This window comes from Podarcis vaucheri (genome assembly GCF_965113315.1).
Source record: "Podarcis vaucheri genome assembly, chromosome: 3".
NCBI classification, from domain to species: domain Eukaryota; kingdom Metazoa; phylum Chordata; class Lepidosauria; order Squamata; family Lacertidae; genus Podarcis; species Podarcis vaucheri.
This window is the reverse complement of record NC_138761.1, coordinates 68524386-68550830: the sequence shown is the minus strand read 5'-3', so window position 1 is coordinate 68550830 and position 26445 is coordinate 68524386. Positions and strand designations below refer to the sequence as shown.

The 26445-nt window shown below is 40.8% G+C and overlaps 1 protein-coding gene and 1 long non-coding RNA gene across 8 annotated transcripts in view; one reads left to right on the top strand and one right to left on the bottom strand.

Annotated features, from left to right (window-relative positions):
- Positions 1 to 21991, bottom strand: part of LOC309528598 — a 66388-nt gene extending 44397 nt beyond the window's left edge. For both annotated transcript variants that reach the window (XR_014217821.1, XR_014217822.1), the window contains exon 1: positions 21877 to 21991. This is a non-coding gene — a long non-coding RNA (uncharacterized lncRNA). The remainder of the gene's footprint in view (positions 1 to 21876) is intronic.
- NKAIN2 (sodium/potassium transporting ATPase interacting 2) overlaps positions 1 to 24500 on the top strand; it is a gene marked incomplete at its 3' end in the record, with an annotated part of 446592 nt that extends 422092 nt beyond the window's left edge. For 3 of the 6 annotated variants that reach the window (XM_082216183.1, XM_082216182.1, XM_082216178.1), the window contains 3 exons: positions 9966 to 10022; positions 18420 to 18501; positions 21919 to 24500. In XM_082216183.1, the coding sequence (XP_082072309.1) occupies positions 9966 to 10022; positions 18420 to 18501; positions 21919 to 21928 (149 nt within the window). Of the gene's footprint in view, positions 1 to 9965; positions 10023 to 18419; positions 18506 to 21918 lie in introns of those variants that run through there. The other 3 variants (XM_082216180.1, XM_082216179.1, XM_082216181.1) reach the window with 3 other exon arrangements.
- Between the last annotated feature and the right edge of the window lie 1945 nt (positions 24501 to 26445).

Below are 26445 nucleotides of genomic sequence, written 5' to 3'. Positions count from 1 at the left end.
TAACCACATGTGTAGTTCAACACTCTGAAATTGCACTAATTTCAGCAGGAGAAATTTAGGAACTAGCTGGATTTAACCACATGTGGTTTTCTCATTATCAAACCAAAATTCTTTCCCTGTTGTCTTTAAAATAAAAAAGTGAGATTAAAGGAAAATGCATGAAATTTGGGAACAGAATACATGCATATCTTATGGCCAGAGGGGTGATAGAAAAGCAATGCAGGAAAGTGTCTAGATGTGTTGGCATTATCTGCCAGAGCACCATGGTAATCCATGGGTCCTACTTGCTCTGGAGTCAGTGAGGTAATAATGGGGCTTTCAAGTTTGTTTGTGACAAATAAGAGTAGAGGAAGCCAGAGAATAAAGAAAATGGACAAGCCAAGTCTGGGTGCTTCTTTCTTTTTGATGGGAACCCTACTTCCTGCTAGCAGTTTAAACAGCAACACTTCTTTACAAGGTTGTTTGGATTTGAAATTAAAATTTAAAAGATTGCATTTTAGCTGGCTGAAGATGTTTTGTTGAAGTTCAATGCATTGTGCAGTCAGAAGTAAGCATCACTAGATTCAGTTGAGCTTATTAAAAAAAAAACCCAATGCATAGGATTGCAGACATCTCATCCCAATAAGTTAGATATTGTGTTATGTACTGTAGCTGCTTTCTCTGTGTATGATAAGGGAATAACACATCCAACTTCATTTTTAGACTTTCCTTAGAATATGGCTATGAGGAGAAGCTTTCATGATGTATTCCTGAACTTCAAAATTTATCACTACACCACTGCTTAAGGCTGCTCTTTTCCTCTCTCACATTTTACATGCAGCCTAGGGTTTGCTATGAGGAAATTCACTCTCAACAGTAGTTCAGAGTCTGACATAAAACATCATGTTTTAATGATCAGAGAATATGCCAGTGTGTGCAGTCTGAATTGATTTGCCTGTCTGTTCAGTTGTTTACGTCCTGACCTGTCTTAAAGGTGTAGGGCAAGTAATCAACATGCTTTCAATTATTGCTATCCATATGGATAATATTTCAATAGATCTACTGATCAGGGGTATGACTTGTCTGGACACCATCCTGCATGTCTGCCATGAGAATGATGTTTGCCAGTTTCAATCTCTTGGTTACCTTCATTTTCCTATAAAAATTTGATGATGTGGAGCTCCTGGTGTCCAGAACATACCCAAATAGTACATTAAATACAGTGGTCTGTGCTTGTTCAAAAAGTTTACATCCCATGGCTAATTTGTGGCCCTCCAGATATTGTTGAGCTATAGCTCCCATCATCACTGACCACCTTTTCTGGGTCTGGTGAGAATTAGAATCCAACAACAGGATTACAGGTTAGCCACACCTGCTATAGAACTTCTAAGGGAACTTTTTATTTATTTTACATAGCAGGTTAGGGAAATTCCTATTCCCACCAGGTAATCACAAATTCTGCAACTTCAATATACAGGTCTAGCACTTAAATTATCATTTTAAGGGCTACTCTTTCCAAGCAATCCCCTGAATCTCACTAGGAAGTGTTTGTGGAAACCTGAGATTCTTGGGTGAACACTTGGGTAGAACAAAAGCTACATGAGCCAAAACTAAAAAATGCAATAGCAACTGTAAGTTTTAAGGCAGCAGTGGGAAATTTGATCCAGCTAGTGGGCTGGATCCATAACTGCCCCACCTTCCATGGCCCACTTTGACAGGGCCATGGAAAAGGCTGCCAAATTCAAAAAGCACTGGATCAACTGGAAATACTCAGGAGTGGACTGAGAGCGCACCCCAACTTATTCCTTTTTGCATGGTCCTGTGGGCTGACCCATCCCAATCCCATGCCTGGTGTCAGATGATGTCATGAGATGGACAGGCAGGCATGTTTTAGGCCAAAACATGCCATGGGGCAAATGTGGAGGCCTGGTAGCCACAGGACACAGGTTCTATTTCAAGGGTTAGGATTCAATTGAGTAGATGCACAGAAGGGAGGGTCATGGAAAGTGGATGGAAAATAGCAAAGGTGAGCCAAGGTATCAAAATAGGATATAAATCTCTATGAGAAATTCTGTGGACGTAATAATGGGGTAGAGATAAGAGACCCATTAAGGGAATAGGAAACCAAAGGTCTGTGTTGCCCCAGTCCCTTTCTCTCTGCATCACTCTCTGCAGATATTGATATCGTAAAGCATTTGTCTTCCTAAAGTCATTGGCGTTATTAGCTGCAGCAATTTAAAACCACTAAAATGTCAACACCTATCTTTCCTGGGTGGGATATAATCTTTCCCAAGCATCTTGTTTGTGTGTGTGTGTTTTTGGAAATCTTATTAGAGCTACATTTTCTTAAAATTGCACAGTAATTCTATTACTTTGAAATATTCATTTAATCAGTTTAAACTCTCTAGCAATTTGACTCCTCTAGTACAAGCTTTATGTCAGGAATTTCCAACAATTCAATATGTTTTTTTGAAAACATCATTAAATATTTAGTTACTTAGTGAAAAGCTCTCGAGGGTCATCAATAAAACAGCAGCCTTGTGGGATTTGTAGGTTACATGAAATTAAAAGAAGAGACTTACTATTTCACTGAATTCTTTCCCTCCGGGCTCTACTCTGCCTGAGGAAGAAGGGCTGATGCAAACCGGGCATTCAGAAGACACTGCACAGTGTGATTGGCCATGGAAATGCCATCTTAGCTCATAAGAGCAATGTCTTCTTTCAATGTTCATGACTCCATCTTTGGATGTACACACTGGCTTCCCCCAAGCAGCAATATTTGGCTTAAAGCGGGGGTCAGGAAGGGAGAATCCAATGCAGAGTTTTTGTTGCATTTCAGTATTTTGCATTACTGCTTCTTACTCTGCATCACCTCCCTTGCTTTCTTCTCCTTGTTTTATTTGAAGCAAACACCAAAAAATGGCTGAACTATTAATGCCACAATTACGATTAGAAAACATGATCTGCGCTTTGTGTGACTTCTATCCTCCTTTTCTGCTATGAAATCAGATCTTGAGGAATACTTCACCTTGTGACTGTTGTGTTGAAGGACCTTAATAAAAGTAGTCAATAATCAAATATTAATTTAATAATAAATTAATATATTTATAAAGAAAGGTCTATCTACTGAGTTCAGTTGGGCTTATTCCCAGGTAAGTGTTTGCGTCTCGAGGCCCCAAGACCCACCCCCAAAATAAATACACACTGACACTTATATTAGTTTACGTTTTTGGGCAAATTTTGGCCACAACTTTTTTGAAATACAATCACGTGAGCAGTAATGGCTTAGGCATTGACTCCCCCACTATAACTGACTCTACCTCTCAGGGTGATCGTCCAATGGAGTAAACCAAATGAGGAAGCTAGGTCGATGAGGACCAACCTAAGCTCACCCCGGGGTTCCTGTGGTCCTGGCATGGCTCTAGCCCCTCAAGCGGACTTCGGGCGAGATCCAGGACCCCCAGATTCCTTTAACGGAATACCCAATTCCTGGAGGGGCAGGTGATGGCCGCACCTCCCCTCCCCACAGTCCAACTGAGCCAATGCGTAACCGCCACCTTACAAGTTGTGACGATTTGCTAAGGGGTAGGCGAAAACCAAATGGCTAAAGCCAATCTGCCAAATGGGAAAATTCCTACCCAGCCCCTGTTCCAAAACAGGTGACCCAACCAAAGCAAGGTCAAGCGACTCTACCTAAACTAAGGACGGCGGGCGGGTGTTCAACAGTGCGAAGCAAGTACCCCTCCTTGAGTCACACTGCTGTTTTTAAAGCCCCTGGGATCACGTCGCCCACTGACTATTGGCTAAAATCACCTGGCATGATCCCAGGGGAATGGCCAGGACTCCTTGCTCCTTCCCTCCATTTTAACCCTGTCAGGTGAGCTCTTGGGTCCTGCACGCAACCAGGACCCTCTGTTATGAGGATTCCATTTGTAGGAGTATACCTTAATGCCTCAATTCTATATATACTTTCTTGGAAATAAATCTTATTAGAACCAGGCAGAGGTCCTTCTCGGTAGTGGCACCGCCCTGTGGAACACCCTCCCATCAGATGTCAAGGAAATAAACAACTATCTGACTTTTAGAAGACATTTGAAGGCACCCCTGTTTAGGGAAGTTTTTAATGTTTGATGTTTTATCATCTTTTTACTATTCTGCTGTGAACCACCCAGAGTAGCTAGGGAAACCCAGCCAGATGGGTGTGGTATAAATTAAAAAAGTAGTCGTAGTATTTCAGAGTAACGTGATTAGGAGCTGGTTGAACACTGCCAGCCTAAATTCACTTACTGGAGAGGAAGTCCCGTGAAAATCAGTGGGACTTGCTTCAGATGTAGTAAATCAGACAGAAAGGTATATAACATTAAACCTTCTGATTTGTTTAGTTCATACTTGCTGATCCATGCCTTGCTGATTTCTTGCTGAACATGTTCCAGGACACTAAATACCAATATCTGTTAATGTGGATGCTCAATATTTCTTGGGAATCCATACTAGATTGGGTTAAAGTGTTGTTAGAATGTGGATTTCTTCCAGCCATTTAAGCCACACCTTATAGTGAAGCATGCATTTTAATCCATGTCAGTGACTTTTAGTGCAGACCTAGGAATGTCGTTTATTCCGCATTAATGCATGTTGCACATCTGACATAAGAATTTAACAAGTATCTTTTTTTAACTTACTGAAGATTGAAATATTATGCTACTCATGTTCTAGTGCATTCTAATGTTGCACTAAAGATGCAAAGATGTTATATTTTCTGTCTTTAAATTTCAGTAACTGATAGCTGTACATCACACCCCCTTCAGACAACTGATCCAGGGACAGTGATTGCATGTGGCAGCAGGCTCTGTTCTGAATTTATGCATGTTCAGTGGAACAGGAACACTCACCTTTTCAAAATGCTGGGTTTGCTATTTAAAGCCCTTCATGAGGCACAACTGTGGCTCCAGGGGAAAGGGTCTTCTCAGTAATGGCACCCCAGCTGTGGAATGATGGCATTGCGGCATCTAAGACCTTTGTATTTTTTCCAGGCTTTTAAAGAGCTTCCAGGTGGCAGTTTAGGATTATAAATATTGAGCTATCACAAACTACATTGACAACAGGCTTTATTATTACAGGATTTTTCCTGGAAAGGGTTCATCTTGATTAAACATGGGAAAATACAGGATGACATTTTAATGACAATGACACCATGTAGTTGGAATAAACTGCATGCGTGAGGAGCACCTTTCTGAAAAGCACCCTTAATTTCTATCCTTTGTTTTTATGCTGTTCGTTTTTTTGGGGGGGGGTTGCAGACTGGTTTTATACTGCTGTTTTATGTTGTGGTATTTTTACATTCTTGTTTTAATTTGTTTGATTGTGATTTAAACTTTTTGTATGCTGCCCTGAAAGCTGGTTGAAGGGGAGTACATGAAAATAATACGCCCACACAAATTATATGAGAGATTGGGTATACAGCAGGGTCCCCAGTGATAGGAGACAAGCTCATGAGCAGTTGATTTGTCTGTACACTGCCTGTGTGTTCTCACATTCTTCTGAACCCAAGTAAAGTAAGAGATGGAGCTTGCTGCTTTGAGCCTGCTCCTTTCTCCCAGACTCTGGATCAGTTGTCTCTATAGGGCTGCTTGTGTTTATACAATGGTGTATATACATTTACTTAGGCTTTTCCCTTCACACTTCTTCTGAGTCTTTGATCTACTCCGTAGTTGGTATTCCAGACTTTTATACAATGTCAGTGCTAAATGCCCCACTCAGTCAGCCAGCCAGTAGGACATAGCTGAAAAATAAACAGTTGAACACTGGACTCTTTCTTTAAAAGCTGCAAAACTAGGATGCAAAAGAGAGATACAGAAATAGACAGCAAACATTGCATTGTCAGGGGAGTAGTTTGTTATATGGATCCATGTTCCTGTTTTGTATGCATTTCCTCCCTCCCTTCTCCTCAGGGATCCTTTTATGTGGCCAGAATAATTCAAGATCATGCAGAATTTGCAGCCTAACAAACTAGAATGCTCTGAGATTACTATCGCTTACATTGTTTTGGTCCTATAAATGGTTCCTTGAGGCACAGAAAAACCAAACCAAATGTATGCATGTATTTGAAGCTCTAACACAATTTCAAAAGCTTGAATTTTTCCCCAGCAGTTCAGCAAGCCTTTAATAAGAAATCATGATGTTGGGGGAAAATGAGAAAGGTTATCGGAGCAATCCTATACTCACATAACCTCAGGTCTGGAGATATACTGCTGCTACAGCCAACATATCTCTTGTTTACTAAGTCCAGGTGGGGAAGGGAGGGTAAGAAACCCACAACTGGAAAATTCAAAACAGCATAAAAATGACAGATATAACCCCAGTGTCCAAAAGAACACTGCCAAAGCCCTCCAGTTGGAAATGGTGTCATCTATAGCACCCACATGCTACCCACACGTGGCAGGAGCCGGCAAACTGTTGGCAATGGGGAAAAACACACTGCAGTTCATTGCATCACTATACAGCATACAAGATGATGCTGAAGCAACCTCACACCATCAGCCCCAGTGGCTTAGCCAACAATGACCCTGCTACTGCTAGGCAATCTCCATCTCTATAGACAAGGGTTCAAATCCATTTATGTTCCTCTCATATACATTTTTATGAGCACAACACACACAGCCTTCAGTGGCTCACTCTATAGGTCCCAGGGTTGGGAAGCATGAGAGTTCAAGCCCCAGCAAGGGAAAAGGGAAAATATGGCTCAATTCTTCTCTTGCATGCCTGGCTTTAAAAAAAATGTCATGGTGCCTCAAACTTACACTGCAGGCTCCACAGAACAGCTCCCTAACAACTCAGCCACAGCAGCAGGCACCAGACACCTCCTAGAGTATCCTATCTTTCTGCTGCCCTCAGCCTCAACCCCAGGAGTGCAGAAGCTACAAGATGAGTCCTGGTTGGATAGAAGAGGCCATGGTTTCAATGCAGGGAATACATGGCTCAAAGCCAAGGTATAACACCAAACCCCAGACACACCTGAGCCAATTGGAACACCACACAGACCAATGCCCACCCCTTTTGGTCCATTCCTGGTAGCCCTTGTGACCAATGGAACCCTGCCCTGATATCTTGCCTAATAGGGTGACACAACTAGGTAGGATCCCAGCAGGTAACATTACCCATCTCCATTTTCTCCCACATCCTCAACTCATAGCACCCTTGCAGCAGCCTTCATTCCACTTGTGCTCCCTGATATGCCTATCCATGTGTCTGACTGAGCAAAATCAGAAGAGAGTTATTGCCCCTAGCCCATCAAGCTCTAGATCCAGCCTTACAGTCCCATGCCAGTCTGGCATAGGGGTGCCTAGTAACAGGGGGCAGGAGAGAGAGTAGCAACTTCATTGCACTCAGATGGAGGATCCAGAAAGGGGAAAACATATAAGTGGAGTTAGCACTCCCACAGGTCCCCTGTGTCTTGGACAGTGCCTCAACAAACAGCAAGGGTAGCAAGTTTCATGTCCCCTATGGCATCTACAAGAATACAGGAACCTGACTAAAACAAGTAGGTTAACAACCCCATGGAGGAACATTCAGGAGCATCCCAGTCACTGCTGCTAGTTATGGGGTAGGTCTCATCTGCATGGAATGGGGGTGGGAGTAAGGGCGCGGGAGGAAGGGTGCTTCCAGACAAGCTATTTATCGAGCATTCATTCTGATTTGCTTGCAGGTAGATTAGATGGCTTTTGGTGTTCACGAATGCTCATAAATCTTTGCAGGGTGGATTAGATGACATTGCGTGAAAGCAAGTGTTATGCCACACTGCCCAGTATATTATATCACTTTCCTTATTGCAAAAAGCCATCATTTGGGTAAGCGGGTTCATTGCACAAGACCTCCCAATCAGCTCACGTTGTGCAGCCTGAATTCGCTGGCATGTGTTTGCACGCCACCTGAAAATGGTGACTGTCTGGAAGTGCCAGGAGAGCAAGCAGAAGCAGGAAGCAGTTGGACCCTATGGTCCCTGAACCCGAGTACACAGTAGATGCTTGTGAAGGAAGCAGAGATCTAGTGGATCCAGGGCTACCTCTACCTCATCCCCCTGCCTCAGCTCAGAGTGCTCTGTTTCAGGAGTGCTGAATGCCAATTGCTGTCAGTGGTAGATACTTGCCTGTGGAGCTTTCCATGGGCACAGCAGAGGCTTCCTTAGCAAGCATGGGTGTTCCACCTGCAGACCTTTCTGCCAGCAGAGGCACCCACCTATCCTGTGAATTAAGATTGCTCTGTCCATCCTAATGTTTGCAGAGCCACAAATAGACCAGCCTGGTCACAGACATAAGCAGACACCTTGATTTGTTGACAAGGTGTAACTGTGAGAAACCTAAACTTAAAGCTCAGCTGAGGTGCAGCTGCTTTTTTAAATAATAGCAAGCAATTAGGCTGAAGACAAAATCAGCGGTGGCATTTTATAATTACAATTAATTTAAAGGTTAATTTCCTTTGGTGCTAAAATCTTATTTAAAACATTTACCAGGAAAGGAAATTAGGATGTTACTATTAAGATGCATGGAGTGCTTCTGGGAATCCATGCCTATTATCAGTAGAAAATTAGGTTAGGCTCAAAGTGGGAATTTCAATTCATTTTAGTGTATAATAGGTGGCGATCAGGGCCTTGAGTTGGTGGGTTTTGGTTAGGGAGACTGTAAGATTTGCATTTCTTTTGTTTGAGGGATTAATTGCAAATGTTTTTAACAAAGGGGCTGGTTTAATACGTGAACAAGCACAACATGAAAAGAAAATTGGTTATGGATTGCTGCCTTCCTAACTAATGAAGTTGATGTTAAGGAAATCCCTGAGAGACATAGATGTGCTATGAAAAAATATTAATAAATAGATTCACACACTGAAAGTGGTGCTGTCACTACCTTCCTATATGTTAATTTTCCTTTCCCCTTATTACCTGGTCCATCCCTCCCCGAACATCCGTCACCATCTCCTAAGGGAGCTGCCAATCCTGTGTTTCAAATATGCCTAAATAATAGTGGTGCTTTGATGGAAGAAACGTTTGCTTTGGTTTCTCATCATAACAGAATACTGTTTAATAAAATCAATTCCTGATCACTATAAGCGAAGAGGGATTGTGATCACCATGAATTTTATTATGTTTTATGTTTTTCCTTCTTCTTCTGTCATATAGTCTTATTACATGAAATAATTTTTAAAATGACTATCTTTTAATGGCAGGGGAATCTTCAGTAGAAATAAACCACAGCCTTGAATGGTTGGCAAATGTCACAAGCAGTTATAAAAAAACCCCACCTTTTAGAAAGAAAGAAATGTTACAAGCTAACTCTTTAAAATTAAAAATTGTAGATTCAGCTAATAACATAACATAATAATTGTTTTAGGATTGTAGTAACTGGGAGATTTCTTTAACCTGATTAATTTGCCTCAGTCATTTCTGCTGTTATTCCTCATATTGTTCCTAGCTGGTACTGTCATAACAATAACCAAATGCAAACTGGGATGTAAAGACTGGAAGTGTATTGGAGATTCCAAACCAGTGTTTCAAAGAAACCTTAGCCATGGCCAGCAAAGGTCATATGTAATGCCAAACCAGGGTTCAGGCAGGACAAAAGAATTGATACGGTCTAAAAGAAGAGGGCTGGGGGGGGTGCAGTACCATAACCTGCTCCTGATTGCTAAACCGTGGCTAACCTTTGGATAGCATTACATTGCAGCAGCCCTAGGCAGCAAATCTAGGGTTCCAGTCTTCTGGGTGATATAAGCCCACATCCCCATGGCCACAAAAAGTTATGCATCTCCCACTACATAATGCTTTATTTCTCATACCCTTCATCCACCCCCAAAAATAATTTTTGAAAACTTAATGGGGTAATGCAGCTAAAGCAGCATCCAGGTCTTTAATAAATATTTCTTTAAAAATGCACTGCCTAGCAAAATTCTATTTCTCTCAAACTCTCATCTGAGTTTTGGCCTGCTAAAATTTACAGCTGAATACCCGATGATGGGAGGAAGAATGGCCTACTGGCTCCCTGGAGCAAACCAGAGTATGTATTCCTTTAAAAATTTGAATGTTTTCTTAGAGTCTCCTTTGTTCAGGAGGTTTGGTTGGGGGGGGGAATCCTTGCAGGGCCTTTTTCTCTAGTGCTTCTTACCCTGTGGAATCAACTCACCTCTGATATTTTCCTTAGATTGACCCTTCTAGTACTTCACAGTCACTAGTAGGAGACATGCTTGTTCGGAGTGTTTTTGAAGGGATTTTATGTCTTCTGTTTGCGGGGAATTTTTAAATGTTTGACCTGTATGTGTATTTTTATTGTCTTTGATGTTGTTTTGTTGCCTTTATATAAGCTGATTCTTTGGTAGACAGAACAGGATAAAATGTTTGCATAGACTACATTTTTGCATGTATATATTGTTGTCTGCCACCCCAGTCTCCAAGTGGTGTGCAATTCCAGGGGTTCCAGGTGCTTACACCAGGGTTCAGTGTCCTTGTAATGAGAGGCAATGAAGACTGTGATGTCTTTATAATACATGGCTTATTTACACACATATATATAAGCTGAGGCTACAATGGAGGGTCTCACAGCGTTAACACCACAGAAGGTCTTGCTTCTCCCATCATCACAGCAGAAATCCAGCATTGCTCTCCCTTCTCAGGCTTCTGCCTGCAGCCTGCTTCTTACCAACACTGGCTATTGTCCTTCTCACTACCAGCCAGGTGAGGGAAGGAGCCCATCCATTTGCCCTCCAGCACAAAGATTCGTACTTGGGGTCATTACCAAAATATTGCACAGAGGTATTACGTAACTGGTCTATGCCTCAAAGTGACCAGCCTCTCTTTTACACACACACACTCTCTCTCTATGCTATCCTTTGAAATATACACTTATCTGAAATGTGTAATGCAGTTCTCCAATCAATTACAAAACTCTATTCCAGTATTTCTACAGCGATTTGATTTGTGCTAAAACAATTGATCGGTTGCTTAATTTTATTGCAGGAATTGTAATTATGAAAATAAGTATCCCTTTGACCATAATATCTCCAACTTTTTCATACATTTGATTTTAATTTTGCTTTTATTTGATGGGCTGCTTTATTTTTGCTTGCTTTTTTTCATGAGACTCTGGGGCTTCTTGAAAGTGTATCTAGGGTTCCTCAGTGAAATCAGTAATAGTGTAGACAAGCCTCCCTGAAAGACAGCTGGCTCTGTTCACAACTTATATTGCCCTGTAATCTGAGAAGTTAGGGGGATGTTTGGTGTCTTCTAGAGCACATGTAGTTTATATGGGCAACACTGAAGTTCAACAGAGCTTACCAGTGCCCTGCAGGAATTGAGTGTGTACCCTAGGACAAAGCCCAGGGTTCCCTGTGGCACACAACAGCTTCATGGGAGATTGTCAAGGGCTCCTCTACAGCCAAGTCAATAGGGAAATTGCTTTAGATTCTGTCTCACTTTTGGTCCTCAGAATTCTCCTTCTCCTGCTGGAGTTTTCCTCCATTTATAGCAGTTGTAGCTCTCTTTCCTCCGACCCCCTTCTTTATCTCTTTACTTGTCCAGTAATAAGCTAGCCTACAGCAATCTCCTGCTAACAATTTGTTCCATTAGGGACACAATGATCCTACCATGCTTGCATTTCCTCTAGATGACACTGATTGGGAACAACCTGCAGATTTTTTTTCCAGGCTATTTGAAGCATCTTGGCAGTTTGAAAGTCCTTCAGGGGCAGTTTTAGAATGCCCCATGTGAAAAATGGTGCATTGTAGTGGAAATTGTCCTAGAAATCTCCTAGCTCAACTGAAACTTGATTCAGGAAGGGAAAAGAATATCTATATTTGCATGTATCATATTTCCTCATGGAGGTCTTTATTATACGCTGTTAACAATACTTTGCATTTATAAAAAGTTCCATGTTCATAGACCAGTAGATTCTGCATGCATTTGTGTGTTGGGGAAAATTTGTGTAGACTTTTGCAGCACTGAACGTACCTGTAGCAAGGAAAAATAGAGACCCAAAAGGCATTGTTTGCTGTGGGTTTTCGGGCATGCTGGTGGTGATCCCCAAAATAGGTACTATGTCGATGAGCTCTAAGGCAAAAAGCAACCAACAGACTTTCCAAACCAAAATGTGCAGTTGCTTATTGCTGTAAGTATTTTGTCCCACATGTAACATTTCTTGTTTTTTTGTTGTTTTCATTAGCTACTTTTCACTTAAAATTTGTACACTAATTTTGCAGACATTTCATTCCTCTGATTTGGCAAATGTTCAATCTAAACATTTAAGACTTCTCTTTTTCTTTTTTAAAATTCTAATTATAAGTATCGTTATGTAGTTTTAATAGAAACAAAAAATGAAAGTTCACAAGAGACTAATGTACACAGGAGAGTCAGAGTTTCAGCCTATGAACCTGGCAATTAAGGAGAAATAGAAACATAATCAAGATTTGACTCTCCGCCTGTTGGCTAAAAGGTTGAGAGCAAAAATAATGTAAAGCTAGTAAGTTAAAGAATGGAAGAGTTGCAGGAGAGAGAAAGGACCAAAACACTAAGATGAAGGATCAGAGAACCCAATTGGGACATTATAGCAGAAAGGAGCCAGGAAAAGTCCACAAAGGGACCCAAAAGCTGAACCCATAAGAAACCGTGTAGAACAGTTTTGTATGCGTTTCTCTGTTTATTTATATATATATTCTAAAAGCATGTTTTCTGAAACTGCCTCTAAGTGTTGCCTCACTAAGACACTAAGTAAAAGCATAGCTTATTTTAGGGAGGGGTCCGTGAAGCCTTCACACCTGTGTGCCTGTGCCATATTACTCCACCCGGTATTGGTAGACAGAGTCTGCTTCGTGGATGTAAAGAGGAGGGAGAATACATCGAATTTGTGGCAGTGGTGAGGACGATGGGTTGGTTTGGCTATTTTTGCTTTCTTCCCTTCCCTCTCATAGTGTAGACCACAACAGCCCATGGTGCCACTATGTCTGAAGTGTGACTTCTGGGTCACTATATGACTAGGGAAGGAAGACTCAAGAATTGAATCTACATCTGTGAATCAAGTCTTCCATTGTCCCTCTTCTCTGATCTGAGCTTTTTAATAGCTGTGTGTGTTCACATTTGATACCTGGAAAGGGAGAAATGGGCAGGACAATCCTCACTGTCTTCTGTAGGGCTGTAGGTGCTGAACATATCACCAGTTTGGAAACAGTCCAAAGCTCAGGGAAATCTCAGAGAAGGGGAGGGCCTTTATGATACGGATGTTATTTTATTTACATTTTATTGATCCAGAATTTCTGAAGGAAAATTAAATGAAACTGCCCTCAGTCACAGTCTGTTAAACATATCAAAGTTTTACTAGAAAATCATTTATATGACTATTCCCATGATAATCTTGATCATACAACCTTGCCCTCATCACTGCAACATTTTAATCATTTTAGAATACACGCCTATGCACGTCTAGTCAGAAGTAAGTCCCATTGCATTCAAGTAGGTTTCCTCCCAGGTTACTGGATATGGGGTTGCCACCACAACCAAATTATTTTGTAAAGATGGATATTTAAGGCCAAGTCATACGTTACTTTCCCCCATGCAGAGGTTCATAAATATGGTTCCCGCCTGGTGGCCTCTGCACAATTGGGACCTATTTGAACTTGGACTTACAGCAGCAATAAGCCAAGCACAGAAATGCTACATGTCTGTGTTGGTGGGACTCCCACACTAAACTCAACACATAAATGTCGTATTCCACTATACATAGTGCTGTCATGAGGAAGCAGTGATTAGCAGCCTCCACACTGAATGGGTGATGTATGATTCAAGCCATCTGATTTCTTTCAGTTCTGTTAACATTTGCTACTAGGCTGACTACTTGGTTGAAAATGAGATGGATGATTGTGTTGTTTTACACCATATTGCTTTCCTTCTGTCTGCCCATCTGTTTTTTTCCAGCTGACTCACTGCTGCCCTTTGTGAGGCCTGTAAAAACCCCACATCTATAACCTGTGCTAATGAAAGCCCTTCTTTTCCGGGGAGTTGCTATTCCTTGTGAAAAAGCTTTTGCAGACATTCCTTCCTACAGAAAGCAAAACCCAATTTATGGTATGTTTTAGTGAAGTTGCATAGGTCTGATCCATGTCTTTAGTGGAGGATTTGCTGAGCAGTTGCTGCTACTGCACGCTATTTCTAAAAAATTGCAAAGGTTAGAAGGTGGTTTTGTTTGCTCCAAGAAAGCTACTACCAGGGGGGAGGGAACAGCTTAGCAAACCTCTGTGTGTGTTCGTGTGTTCCCATTTGCATGAATGCAAACCATTTGGTGGGGGTTTGCTCAGTATGTGCAGTGGTTTTGAAAGTGAGCAGTGGCAATTGCATTAGGTGACTTCAAGACATTTGTATTGGAGTTGCCAACCTTTTGAGACATGTGGGAGCAATTGGGAGTGTGCCATGCAGTGCCATGCAGTAAAGTTTTTTGTAGGGGAACAGTTAGGGCCAAAGATATCAACTTATGAGGGCGATTGGGAAGAGCGATGTTGTATGTGTGAACATCGTGCCTCCCTTTCTAAGTCAGGCAGAAGCTTCCTGGGCTTTGGGAAGAAGGTGCCAGCTTTAATAATTTAATACTCTAATTTACCAGAAACATTTAGGGGACTAGCCTAGTCCCCCTAGTCCACTGACCACATGTCACTGGTTCCATGTACGCCAACTCCTCTGGTTACTTCTCTCTCCCCCATTCCTGGGTCACTCTCCCCCAGGCAGACATAAAGAGGGTAAGCGCATGCGCACACACACACCCTACATCATTTGCTTTTCAAAAAGGTTTGAGTAAAAAGACCGATCCAGTGGAATTAAAATAGATCCTCTTGCTTTTGCATGATTTTACATTGAGTTAACCTCCCCACCCTAACACCATCAAATAAATGCTTCAATTAGTAGACTGCACAGTAAACATCACAGTGCTTTCCAGGGTTGCTATGGCACAAATGCATCTATCCAAGGCACAGATCCTCCTGAATTATCCAGGGCTCTTAAACAGGATGACAACAAAAACCACCACTAAATGGCAGGACACATGAATGGACACAGATTTAAAGATGGTTCTGAGAGGATCAGTCTTAAAAATTATGATGATCTGCATGGATTTTTTTGCTTTGGATCCATTTTTTGTTACCATGGCAGTGTTGGAAAGCACCAGATGCATTATTTTTATGGTTCAGCCAACGAGATAAGTGGTTTGCATGGTGGCGACCCCAAGAGGAGGGAATCTGTTTTGATGAATCTGTGTGTGTGTGTGTGTGTGTGTGTGTGTGTGAGAGAGAGAGAGAGAGAGAGAGAGAGACCATGGCTGATCACTTTTCCCTGCCATTCTCTCTTCCCTGACTCCTGCAGCATCTCACTTTATCCCCCTGCCACTGCCTGTCTCCCCACAGTCTCCCAGATCAGCTACATTTTCCTCCTACAACCTTGGTCATTCCTATCAGAGCTGAAAGAGGAAGTGGGAAGTAGCTTTTCACTTCCAGTTTCCCTCCCTTAGCACTACGTGCTTTGGGGGGGCAGAAAAGGGCACAGTGAGTGGAGGCAGCACTAACTTTCACAGGTGATGTATTGTGCTTACAGGCACCACATTGGTGATCCCAGCTTTAAAAGCACCAGTTGAAGGATTATGATCTAGAGCCCTATTATAGCATTGAATTTAGGGCCAACAAAATAGTATGGTAGATTTTTGCAACAATGTTTTTAATGCAAGTCCCAACATGAGATAATGGTTGATTATCTGAGACTTACATCAAGGCTCAGCTAACAAGGCCTTTTCATCAGACCCAGGCAGTATTTGTCACAAGATAAGTCGCAAGTGCTACAAGATGGTTGTGCAAATCTACCCTTGTCTCCATCAGGATACAAAAGAAATCCTGATTCCCAACATAACAATGTGTTGCCCATTGCAAAGTACAGATAAGGACCACAAAGATTCATTTTGTCTTTCTTTAGTGGTAAAGTACATTAACTAAGGCCCATTTGGCAAATATCCAAAATAAAACCTGTGACACAGTCATTTATAGCATGTGTGGGTACATCTCAAAAACCAACCTCCTCAACAATAAACTCAATGTTTTCACCATTGTCACCATCTGTCTCAGGATTGGGTGGCAAATACGCAACCTTGTAAAGAAATGAATCTGTTTTCCCAGGCTTTTGAGGAAGCAGGATTATGATTTCTCTAAAGACACTGTGGATGCATTAATATTTATTACAACAAATAAATTACCATTGCAATTTAATAATATTTTATCCCTTTCTACTGGACTTGAAGGAACAGATGTGAATTATTTATCCCCCAACTAGAAGGTTGCAGTGGACACTTGCCAGCCCATTCTGCTTTATCTGCCGTCTGCGAAAGATACTAATGTGATGTCAGAACAGGCACTTTGACCACTGCTGCCATCTCCAGAGGAGGAATAAATACAGATATACACAGAGGCAACTTATTTAGGCATTAGCATGCCTGAATAATCTACATGTTTTCTGATAAACTAATTGTGCAATCTTGTAAATAGAGGAGTAAATCACATTGGAAACTACCAGTGTGACTTCCAGATAAGCATGCATATGACGGGTCTGTAAGAAATTTTAAAATCATGCCTCCATGAAAGAAGTGACTGTAAGCTTTTGATGTTTCACATCAATGGGATTATGCCTCTGCACTTTCAGATTTGCTCCTGAAGAAACATAGTTAAGAACCCTAACTGGTGGTGATGTTCTTAAAAGATCAAAAGCAACTTTCAGTGTGTTTGATGAATCAGTTTAGGATTAGAACATCTGTGGTCATTCAGTCAATAAGGTTTATTTATTCAATCCCATGCCAATACTAACAGACATTAGAAGCTGCACGACACTTTTAGTGACCTTTTAGGTTCTGCCAAAATAAAATGCCCAGTAGAAAGGACATCAATTGGCATGGGGTTTGGAGACTATAATAAACCCACGAGCAACTTTTAGATCAATCTGGTCACCACCACAGATTCAGCAAAGCTAAGTAGGAGTGTGTCATGAATAAGGGGGACAAGATTGCATTGTACTGCTAGTTTGCATACATTATGAACCGTCCTTCTGGAACCTCTCTTCTGTGCTCAAGTCTTTATGGACTTACAACATCCTAAAACAGATGCCCACCTCCAGGCTTATTTTGTGATGGTACTCACCTATACAGAGCACCAACACCACTTTTCTTGCTGCCCATAGCCTCTATTTTATGCTGGCACCCATGGAATGTTTGTCAATATACAAGAACCATCATGCCATTTTTTATGCCCCCCCCATAAAGCACTGCACACCCCTTTCCCCATATGAACCTGCCTGGACCCAGAGATTGACTTTTGATGCCCTTCTCTGCATGCTGCCTTCAAGGGGGGTCTGGAGGGTAGCAGTAAGAGAACGCATATTTTCAGTGGTAACTTCCTAATTATGAAATGCTTTCCCAAGGGAGGCCCACCAGGTCCCAACTTGGTCATTGTTTCAGTGCCAGACCTTTTTTTGTTTGCTTGTTTTCCTGGGCCCTTGATAGGATGCTTTTATTCTCACTATGTTTTTCATATGTTTATGCTTTTATATTATTGCTATGTTGCTGTATTTTATTCATCTTGTAAATCTTTTGGGGATCTTGTTATGGCGTAATTCACAAATTTAGTAACTTAACCATTCTGCTGAAGAATCTCCCAGAATTCTAGTACTCAGGCCATCCAGAGCAACTAACTAGAAGCAAAAAAGAATCACTTTATGCTATGAAATTCATTGCCACAGAACATTAAAACTAACAAGTAGTTAGTAGTGATAGTTTCCTTGAGTACCTGACAGAATAAATTAGGAAGATGGCATATAAATTCACTGGTTCCAAAGCAGTCTACTGGAACAAAGAAACAATGCAATTGCTCCCTTGGAAAATATAAGGTCTGACCATGTCCATCTAGGTTATCTTTAGCACTTACTGGAATTCACAGGTTCCTTGTAAAACCTGGGATAATTTTTCAAAGAGCATAGATCCATTTCCTTTCATCTGTTGCTCACAGAACCAGTGTGGCAGCCTGATGTGACACAATAATCACAACGAGTTAAAACATGGAGGCTGCAAATTATTGGTTTACAGCCTCCAACAAATGTGTAATTTATACATTCCAGTCAGGTGGGCTGCTCATAAACAAGAAGAGCAATGGTATATAGATAAATTGTTATAATCTGTGACTGGCACGCTGATGAAAACTTGCTCTCTATATAGTCATTACCCTGTAGATTCTGTACTTTGTTTGCATTCTCCAGAATCAATCACTTCCATTTTAATAAACTATTAAGGGCGGGGGAGGTTAGCCAATGTAATATGCATGAAAGCTTGTTTTAAAAGGAAAATGCCTATCACTTCTGAGAATGTCAGCAATGAATGCAATTTCCTCCTTTTCAGTTGACTTCATAGGTGGATTTGACTCTTACGGCTATCAAGGCCCACAGAAGACATCTCATTTACAGCTACAGCCCATGTATATGTGAGTACCTAGCTTTCAAGTTACTCTATCAACTGCTAGATGTGTATTAATGATTAAAAAGTAGCACTTTTTAGGGAATAGCCAAGCACTCCTTTAAAAGTACATCTGCTTGATATGCATTACTTACATTACAATGCTGTTGTATGAGTAGGGAATCTCAGGTTTGCATTTTTACCACATGGATTGCACTGAATGCCATTTCCAGCAACAGCCAAGCATATTCACCGCTTGCATGGAGAGTCCATGAAATTTTACCATCTACATCATCTTTCAAACAACTATTCCTGTGGATCTTTGTCTCCCAGCAGCTTCTTTGTTGATGAATGTACATTAGCCCTAATTTACCTCTGGGTGAACGCCACAAATAGTGATCCTATTATTATGCTCAGCTGTCAGACTATTTGTGAAACATGGCAGCTTTCTCAGAATACAGTTTCTCATCTGCGTGTGCCCAAAGAAATGCTTTTTCACTTTTGTCACAGTGTTCTACACTTACAAAATGTTATTTCTTCCTGTCACTGTTTGTGGCTCCCAGGTACTCAGAACAATTCAAATCCCATTTCTTCCTTCATATAGTATACCTTGCCATCAACATATGGAGCCTTCTAGCTGAGATATTATCCCATTCTCTTTATGTCCTCTGCTTTGAGAGTAGCTGATTGCATTTACAGAGTTTACAAACACTGGCTGGGAAGAAAGCTGAAGCTGTAGGGCAAAGAAGTCAATATAAATTTTGAAGCTTGTAGTTGAGAACAAGGAAACACAGGAGGAACATCTGAAACTCAGTGCAGGTTTGTTGCCATTTTGCTCCAGTACTGCTCACTGACATGTAGGAGATATTGGCTATATGCAGAAGACAACAGAGCTGTTGATATTTCTAGTAAAGCGACAAAGGACACAATGGCTGCATTTGGATGTCATGATAAATTTGTCCAAATTTATCATATTAGGCATGAGAATTATCCATGTTGGGAAAGAGAATAGGAGAGACTTCCATTTGCTTACTCTCCTTTCCCCTAACCCACATCAGTAAGACTGCAAGGAGTTCAGAAGCTGTTGGAGAGAACTGCTGTGCTTCTGTCCTGCTTGCAGGCTTCCCATAGGGATCTGGCTGGCAAATGTGAGAACGGGATGCTAGACTAGAGACCAGCAGAACCTTTCTTCCACTCATAAGCTTTTGCTGCTGCTTTTTTATTATTAAGTGCAGCTTGTCACATCATCCGAGCCCAATAAACTGTGGTTAACTGTAACTATGTCTTTTGAAAAAAGCCAACATCAAACCATGGTTTATGAAGCTGACTTTTTTTCAACAGGCCACAGCTAAGATTAAGCACAGTTTGGGCTGTGTCGTGCTAAAGCTTCCAATCTCCTTCTCATGGCCATGTCAGCGAATATGTAAGCCCAAGGTTCAATAGTCAGCCACTGTCATAATCCAATGAAACCCTTAAGACCAAATTTATACAGATATTTGTATTTAAATATCTAAAATATTAATTAAATGTTTTGTGTTGAAATATTTATTTAAATACATTTTATTCTAGCTCAAGATATGCAGTTCTACACATATTTTATCCTAAAGCACATTTTATGCATTTTGGTACAATTTTTAAATATTTTTTTTGAGTCAAAGGCCATATAGCAAAACTGAAAAAAGTACTAAATTGAAAGTATAATTATAGGCTTGTTCATGTGCTACCCTGCGAGGTGTGAATTAGGTCACTTTGCTTTAAAATGCCGAGCAAACAAAGTTCTCCTTGTAGGGGATATAGCAGGAAAGCAGTAAGCATTTTAAAGATCATTTCTGAAGGGCTTGGGAGTTGTTTTCTACCCTTCTTGGGGATTTTCAGGATTCTGAACCAGCTGTCATAATCAGCCACATTTCAAGCAAAATTATGTATGTGTTGATGCATGATCAACTAGCATTCTTGCTTATGCCCCATACATTGCTCCGTGGCATTCTACCATGATAGAGCCTGCTTTCATCTAATTGCACTGAAATACTCTTGACTTGTCAACGAGAGCAACAATATGGAACCACTAGTGCAAAAGATAACTGAACCCCCCATAGAAACTCTGCAACATTGGATTATTAAAAATGCATATATTTGCATTGTAGAATAAGCAAGTACATGACATCAATATTTTTGGTAGTCTAGGAAATAATTTGAAGGAGAGAGACGCTCAAATAGACAATAGAAAGCCAGACTCCTTCAGTGCTTCACTATAGAAACGTTGGGGGGGGGGAGAGAGAGAGAGAGAGAGAGAGAGAGAGACGGCCGATGACAGTATGTAATATCAAATGCATAATGTGTTGGAAAAATTGCTCAAGAACAGCTCGCCATTACAGAAGAATTTTCCTGTCATTCTCTGAGGAGTTTCAGCCATGAAATGATCTGCCTTCTATACAGAGCCAGTGTCATGAAGGCATGCAGTTTGCTTTATGAAGCAGAATTCCTGCGACTAGTGAGATTCTCAGATCTTATGGCCTGATTAAAACTCATTAGGGTCACTTTCCCCCTTCATGTCATTGCTATAATCCGGACATTTACATTAAATCCAATGTTTCTCTTGATGTATTTGTTTCCCAAACAAAAGAACTCCTCTACATCTGAGGCCTGCTGCAGGGCATGGCATCCTTCCTTAATTATGTCATTTCCATTTTCCTCTTCTTCCAGAGGAGAAATGCCAGGGTGCCATGCTGTTGTTTCATTTATAGTACACCAAATCCTTTGCGCAACCCCAATGCTGTCATATTTACCTTCGCAAAATGTATGAGGTGGGCTGCATAGCTCCATTTAAATGGATAGCCATTCTGATCCAGGCAATGAACAGGGCTAATCTGATGGGGAGAAGGTAGACTTGAAGCAACACTCACACTGATCACCTGTGAGGGAGAAAAATGCTATAGTGATTGGCGGGGGGGCTGCTACAGCCCAGCTCTTCTCCCCTCACACTTGACAGATGTGTGAGGCGGTCAACCTCCCTGTGATCTTCGGATGAAGGCCAGTATATTATTATTATTATTATTATTATTATTATTATTACTACTACTACTACTACTACTACTACTACTACTATCACAGCTAGTCACCTATTAAGATAGGAGTGTGGAGGGGAAAGGTGGGGCCTAGACTCATACTTGGCATTCTCTCTCTGCACTCTAACCTGTGATTGTTGGTGCCATTGTCTGAAGGAGATTAGGCATTTCTTACAGTATACACATGATTTCCATGAACATCACCTTAAAAGTGTTTGATGAGTTGTGAACTATATATGCCAGTGGGCAATGACATCTAAATCTCTCCTGTATGTATATTATTTTGTAAATTCAACAAAAAATAATCCCCTCAAAAAGTGTTGGATGGGTATACAAACCTTTGTGCTGATTATATATATATTTCCGTCTCTTTCTTTTAGGTCCAAGTAGACAAAACAAAGTCTGTGGTTGGGGTCGAAGGACTAGTCAAAAAACTTATTCCAGCACGGCCTCCTGTGGGTGCAAAAGAAGGAAGAAGTCTTAACTTTTCTGTTTCAAAATATAATACTGGAAGAATGCTGGGACACGGAGACCTCACTTTCTCACAAGTACAGACTGCAATGCACAAGATCCTTTCTCTCCCATCTTGGATTTTCCAAATTCTTATACAGAAAGTTCAGAAGGAGAAGCGGTGGCACCATCTTCTGGTCACTGCCTGCCTTCTCTTCCCTTTGCTCCTGCCTCTGAATTATGAAAAATATCTCATCCATTTTGGTTCTGTCTGGAGCCGTGTCCTCTTAGTCAATAAACACTAACGATACCATGATGACCTTGAAACAGAAGTCAATAGACAGCAAGTTGTTTGCCCTAAAGGCTGTATAATACATACTTGCCTTAACCTATCCTAAGTTACACATCAGAGAAATTCGGTGTGGACTTTCTGAAGTAACTTCCTTTAGGCTCAACCATGCTGTTCATTAATTGTTAAAGATTTCTAAGGCTGTGACAGGTAATAGACTCTGCTCCCCAGTAGTTCCAGAGTTGGCTGTGTAAGAAAACCACCCGCTGGCAGACAGAAGAGGTGCTTTAAGTCTCCAGAAGGGCTGGGATGCAAATACACTTTAAAATACTTCTAACAGAAGAACTGGGCTCTTTGGGGAGCTGGAAAATGCTGAGGGGAAAAGGAACATTTACTAAAGTAATAACTGTAAAGAAACAACAAAAACAGTGCTCCTTAACCCCACTGTTTTTATTTACTGCACTCTAGGTGCTTTTATAAATGACTCTAAATATGTCTTTTACTAATGACAGAGACGTCTGCATTATTTCTATCAGCAGAGGCCAACTGAATATGTATTAACTATGTTTACTCTTTTATAACTTAATTCCAGTTGAAAATCCTATGTAGGTGAGCTTTTTTAAAAAAAGAAAAACCTGCAACATATAAGATATTTCTTTCTGGGTTTTGTTTTGTTTTTTTTTAGTTGGGGTGGGAGTAGTTGCGTTGGTAACATTTTTGAAGACCTTTTTGTGATATTTGGGGGATCTGTTGTGTGTTAGAATGTGTATCTTAACTTTCTGTATTATCGTGGCTGAAAAAAAAAGCTGTGCTGTTATGTAGTTGGCAACAAGATGCCTTTGGAAACTTTGCTAGTAGATCAATGTCTTTATGAAATACTCTTGGAGTCCTAGAAACGTCTGTTTGTTCTGAATTTGAGCTGTATATTCAGCCACTTCATTGGCTTTTCAATGGGAAGAGATATTTTGCTCAGGATTTTTTGGAACCGGAATTGCCCTCATTTCTTTATTTAAAACTTACATGGGTATTCCAGCTGTAGGCACTTGATGGGGGAGAGGTTCTTCTACAAATTAGCAAATTGCCCATCAAGTCGTCTTCAGGCAACGTTTTTCTACACTTGCCAAATGTTTGCATTCTGTGTGGCCTATAAAAACCATCATTCCCCATGACAACTTTCAAAGTCTGTTCCTATAGAAACACCAGTCCAACTCACTCCACCTCACATTTTTGTATCTTTCAATGGATGTAACATGTCACAGACAAAAATAAATCTGGATGCGTACAGGACAGACATGCACTATAAACATAATCAGATTCCAGCAACTAAAGTGGAATGGATGTAACCAAACTTTACTATGAGGAAATCTTCATAGTATAGTGGATAATACATGTAAATTTCAAAACTGTATTCCTGCAAGATCAAGCATCCTACTCTTAAGTAGTTGCATAATTGTATCTACACTGCACTGGTGCAGATTTTCAAGGTGCTCTATAATTCTTGTTGGCTTGTTTGCCATTTTAGGCTCGGACCAGAAGTCACTGTAAACCTAATATTCACTCGCTATCAGTGGAATTAGTCTGGGATATGATGCATGAAGTATTGCATCCTTAACTTTACTTTTCAGATAGGTGAGTTAAGGAGAATGGACCATGTTACATAGTGAAGCAGCAGCAACTCACTGACATTCTATCTCCACTTATGGGGATAGACACAGCATATCAGCAAACTTATATATGTATTCTGGCTCTGGAGTAGAGTTTTGATCTCCTGAATGCATATCCATAGCTCAGACTCCTGGTTTATTAAAGAATGATGACTATACTTAACTACACAATTTTTGGAGAATCCATTGCTTTATATAGGTTCGATCTTGCTAAACACCATAAAGGCCTAATTACTTTAAAAATAATTGTGTTTATTTTTACTGTTTGTATAATCATATATATATGGGAGTGTACCAACACCAAGCTTCCTCAAATTCCCTATCAGGAAATGTTTGTGAAGTTTGTGGTTCAGTTCAGTGTTAGCAAATATGAGCAAGCTAGCCAGTCAGCCAGTGCTATTTCATCGGCCTATAGGATGATGGCACTTCTCTACCTTTGCTTCCCATGCCTGCACCAGTATCTACTAGGAAACAGCCATCTTGCTGCAAATAAATGGTATACTTTCCTAGAATGTATCCTGCTACCCCTGCTGCCAAATATTGCTGTATGTTTTTAAAAGCAACTGCAGCCACTGTAGAACAAAGCTGAATGAGAAGAGGGAAGTATGTTCCCTTATTTCCTGTGGGCTGTATCACCCCTAGTGCAAAAGCCTCCATGAAAGATATAGAGTTTCTCGAGCTCATGTGCAGGTTTACAAGGATCCAGGCTTGCTCTTATAGCAGCACTAACAGCAAGTGCCAGCTGCTTTTCAGAGTGCAGCACAATAGTATGACTAGTGAGTGTCCAGAAAGGAGAAGTGTTTGTAGGACAGATGTCGGGTAAGGGAACCACTTTCTTGCTTTAGTGTGGGCACTGTCCCAACGAGAGATGGGCTTTCACTATAAAAGGGACTCCCAACTGAGTTCTCCTCCTATAGGAATATATTTGGCTAGAACTTCTTTCCCTGAATTTGTCTAGGTGTACTGCAGGCTTCTTCCCTCTAGCAATGCCCCTGGGGAAATGGAGTTGAAAAATGACAGTGAGGCGTTTTATTTCGGTTTAGTTTTTTTTTGCAAGAGATCAGAGAAAAGAGAAAGCTACTCACATTTAAAATGGATTGGCATGCGGAGGAGCAGAGGCGCCTGGGGTTGCTACGCCTGGAGGTAAGATGAGAAAGTCGCTGAAGACCATGGTCTTCGAGAAGTGAGATGGTTCTGCTATGACTGTAAGAGGAGAAAGAAGGTTAGAGTGCCTCTTCTCCTAGTGCAAGAGTAAGCAAAAACAGAGAATTTTGAGGCATTGCGATGAAAATTCTACACTTTTGATGCTGCCATACAAACACAAACACACACACACTAATAGGCCTTCATACTTGCTTACATTGCAGCTAAATCACTACCACCAAAACAATTTCAAGACTGTTGACTACTACAGTGGATAAATTAATGGACACATCTGCTATGGAAAAGAGTTTTAGAGCACAGTAGTGTGAGAATATCTGAAATGCTGTTGTTGAATTGTACAGCTGTATCCTCCTCAAAAATCCAGTGAAGAATGTTATTTTTCTAGACTGGGCTTTTTGTTGTTGTTATAAATCCAAATATTTAGAAGGCAAGTGTTAACAATCCAAATGTCCTTTTTTTCTTATAGTCATTTGTTAATTCTGAATGTATTTTTAACAGAAGGTGGAATTTTTTTTTGACTAACTAGTGTAATTTGCATTTTAAAAAAATAAATGGAAAAATATAGGTTTCCAAGTGTTTCATGGACTCCTGCTGCTTTTCACAAGTTTTATAGATTGCAGTAGACTCTCAGAAGAGCAGAAATACAAAAAGGAACAATCCTATTATATTTACATGAAGGCAATTTTGAGCTGTGCTCCACACAGATGTGTCAGCACTGAACAGAAATTGCCAGGTCATGACATCATTTTAACTCAGTCATAGGTAACTGGTATTTTCATTATCTACTGACACTAAAAGGCTACTTTTACAAGGCTGACTGTAATAGACTCTCTGTCATTTAGAATACGCCTTTTTTATTTTGTTCTCTCATCAGTGAATGTAAGCATGTGATGGGTTTACAGCAGCCAACAATGTTAACTACTGCATTAAGTAATCCCTGTTAAGAGGGAGTAATATCCTATTTTAGTACTGAATCCTCATTCAGGTTTTAAAATACTCATTCCTTGCACAGGCCTAGGGGGGAATAGTAGAAAGTAGTTAAGAGATAGGCCAAAACCTAACCTAGGAAGTTTGCTGATGGGACCACAAACTACCCTTGGACTAATATCCCAATTTATGGCAGTAAGTCTGAGGTCCAGAAGGAGGCGTGGTCAGGTGGACATCCTTGATCTCTTGACAAAGTAGCAGTGCTACCTGATAAACTCAGCCCACACACCCTGCTTGCTGCTGCCAGCATAGTAATACAAAGCTACCCAAGTACTTATGGCTTAAATATGTCAATACATGGGCAGGTGGTAGGAAAAGCTGGCAAATATACCATATGTTCCAACTGCCCCTGT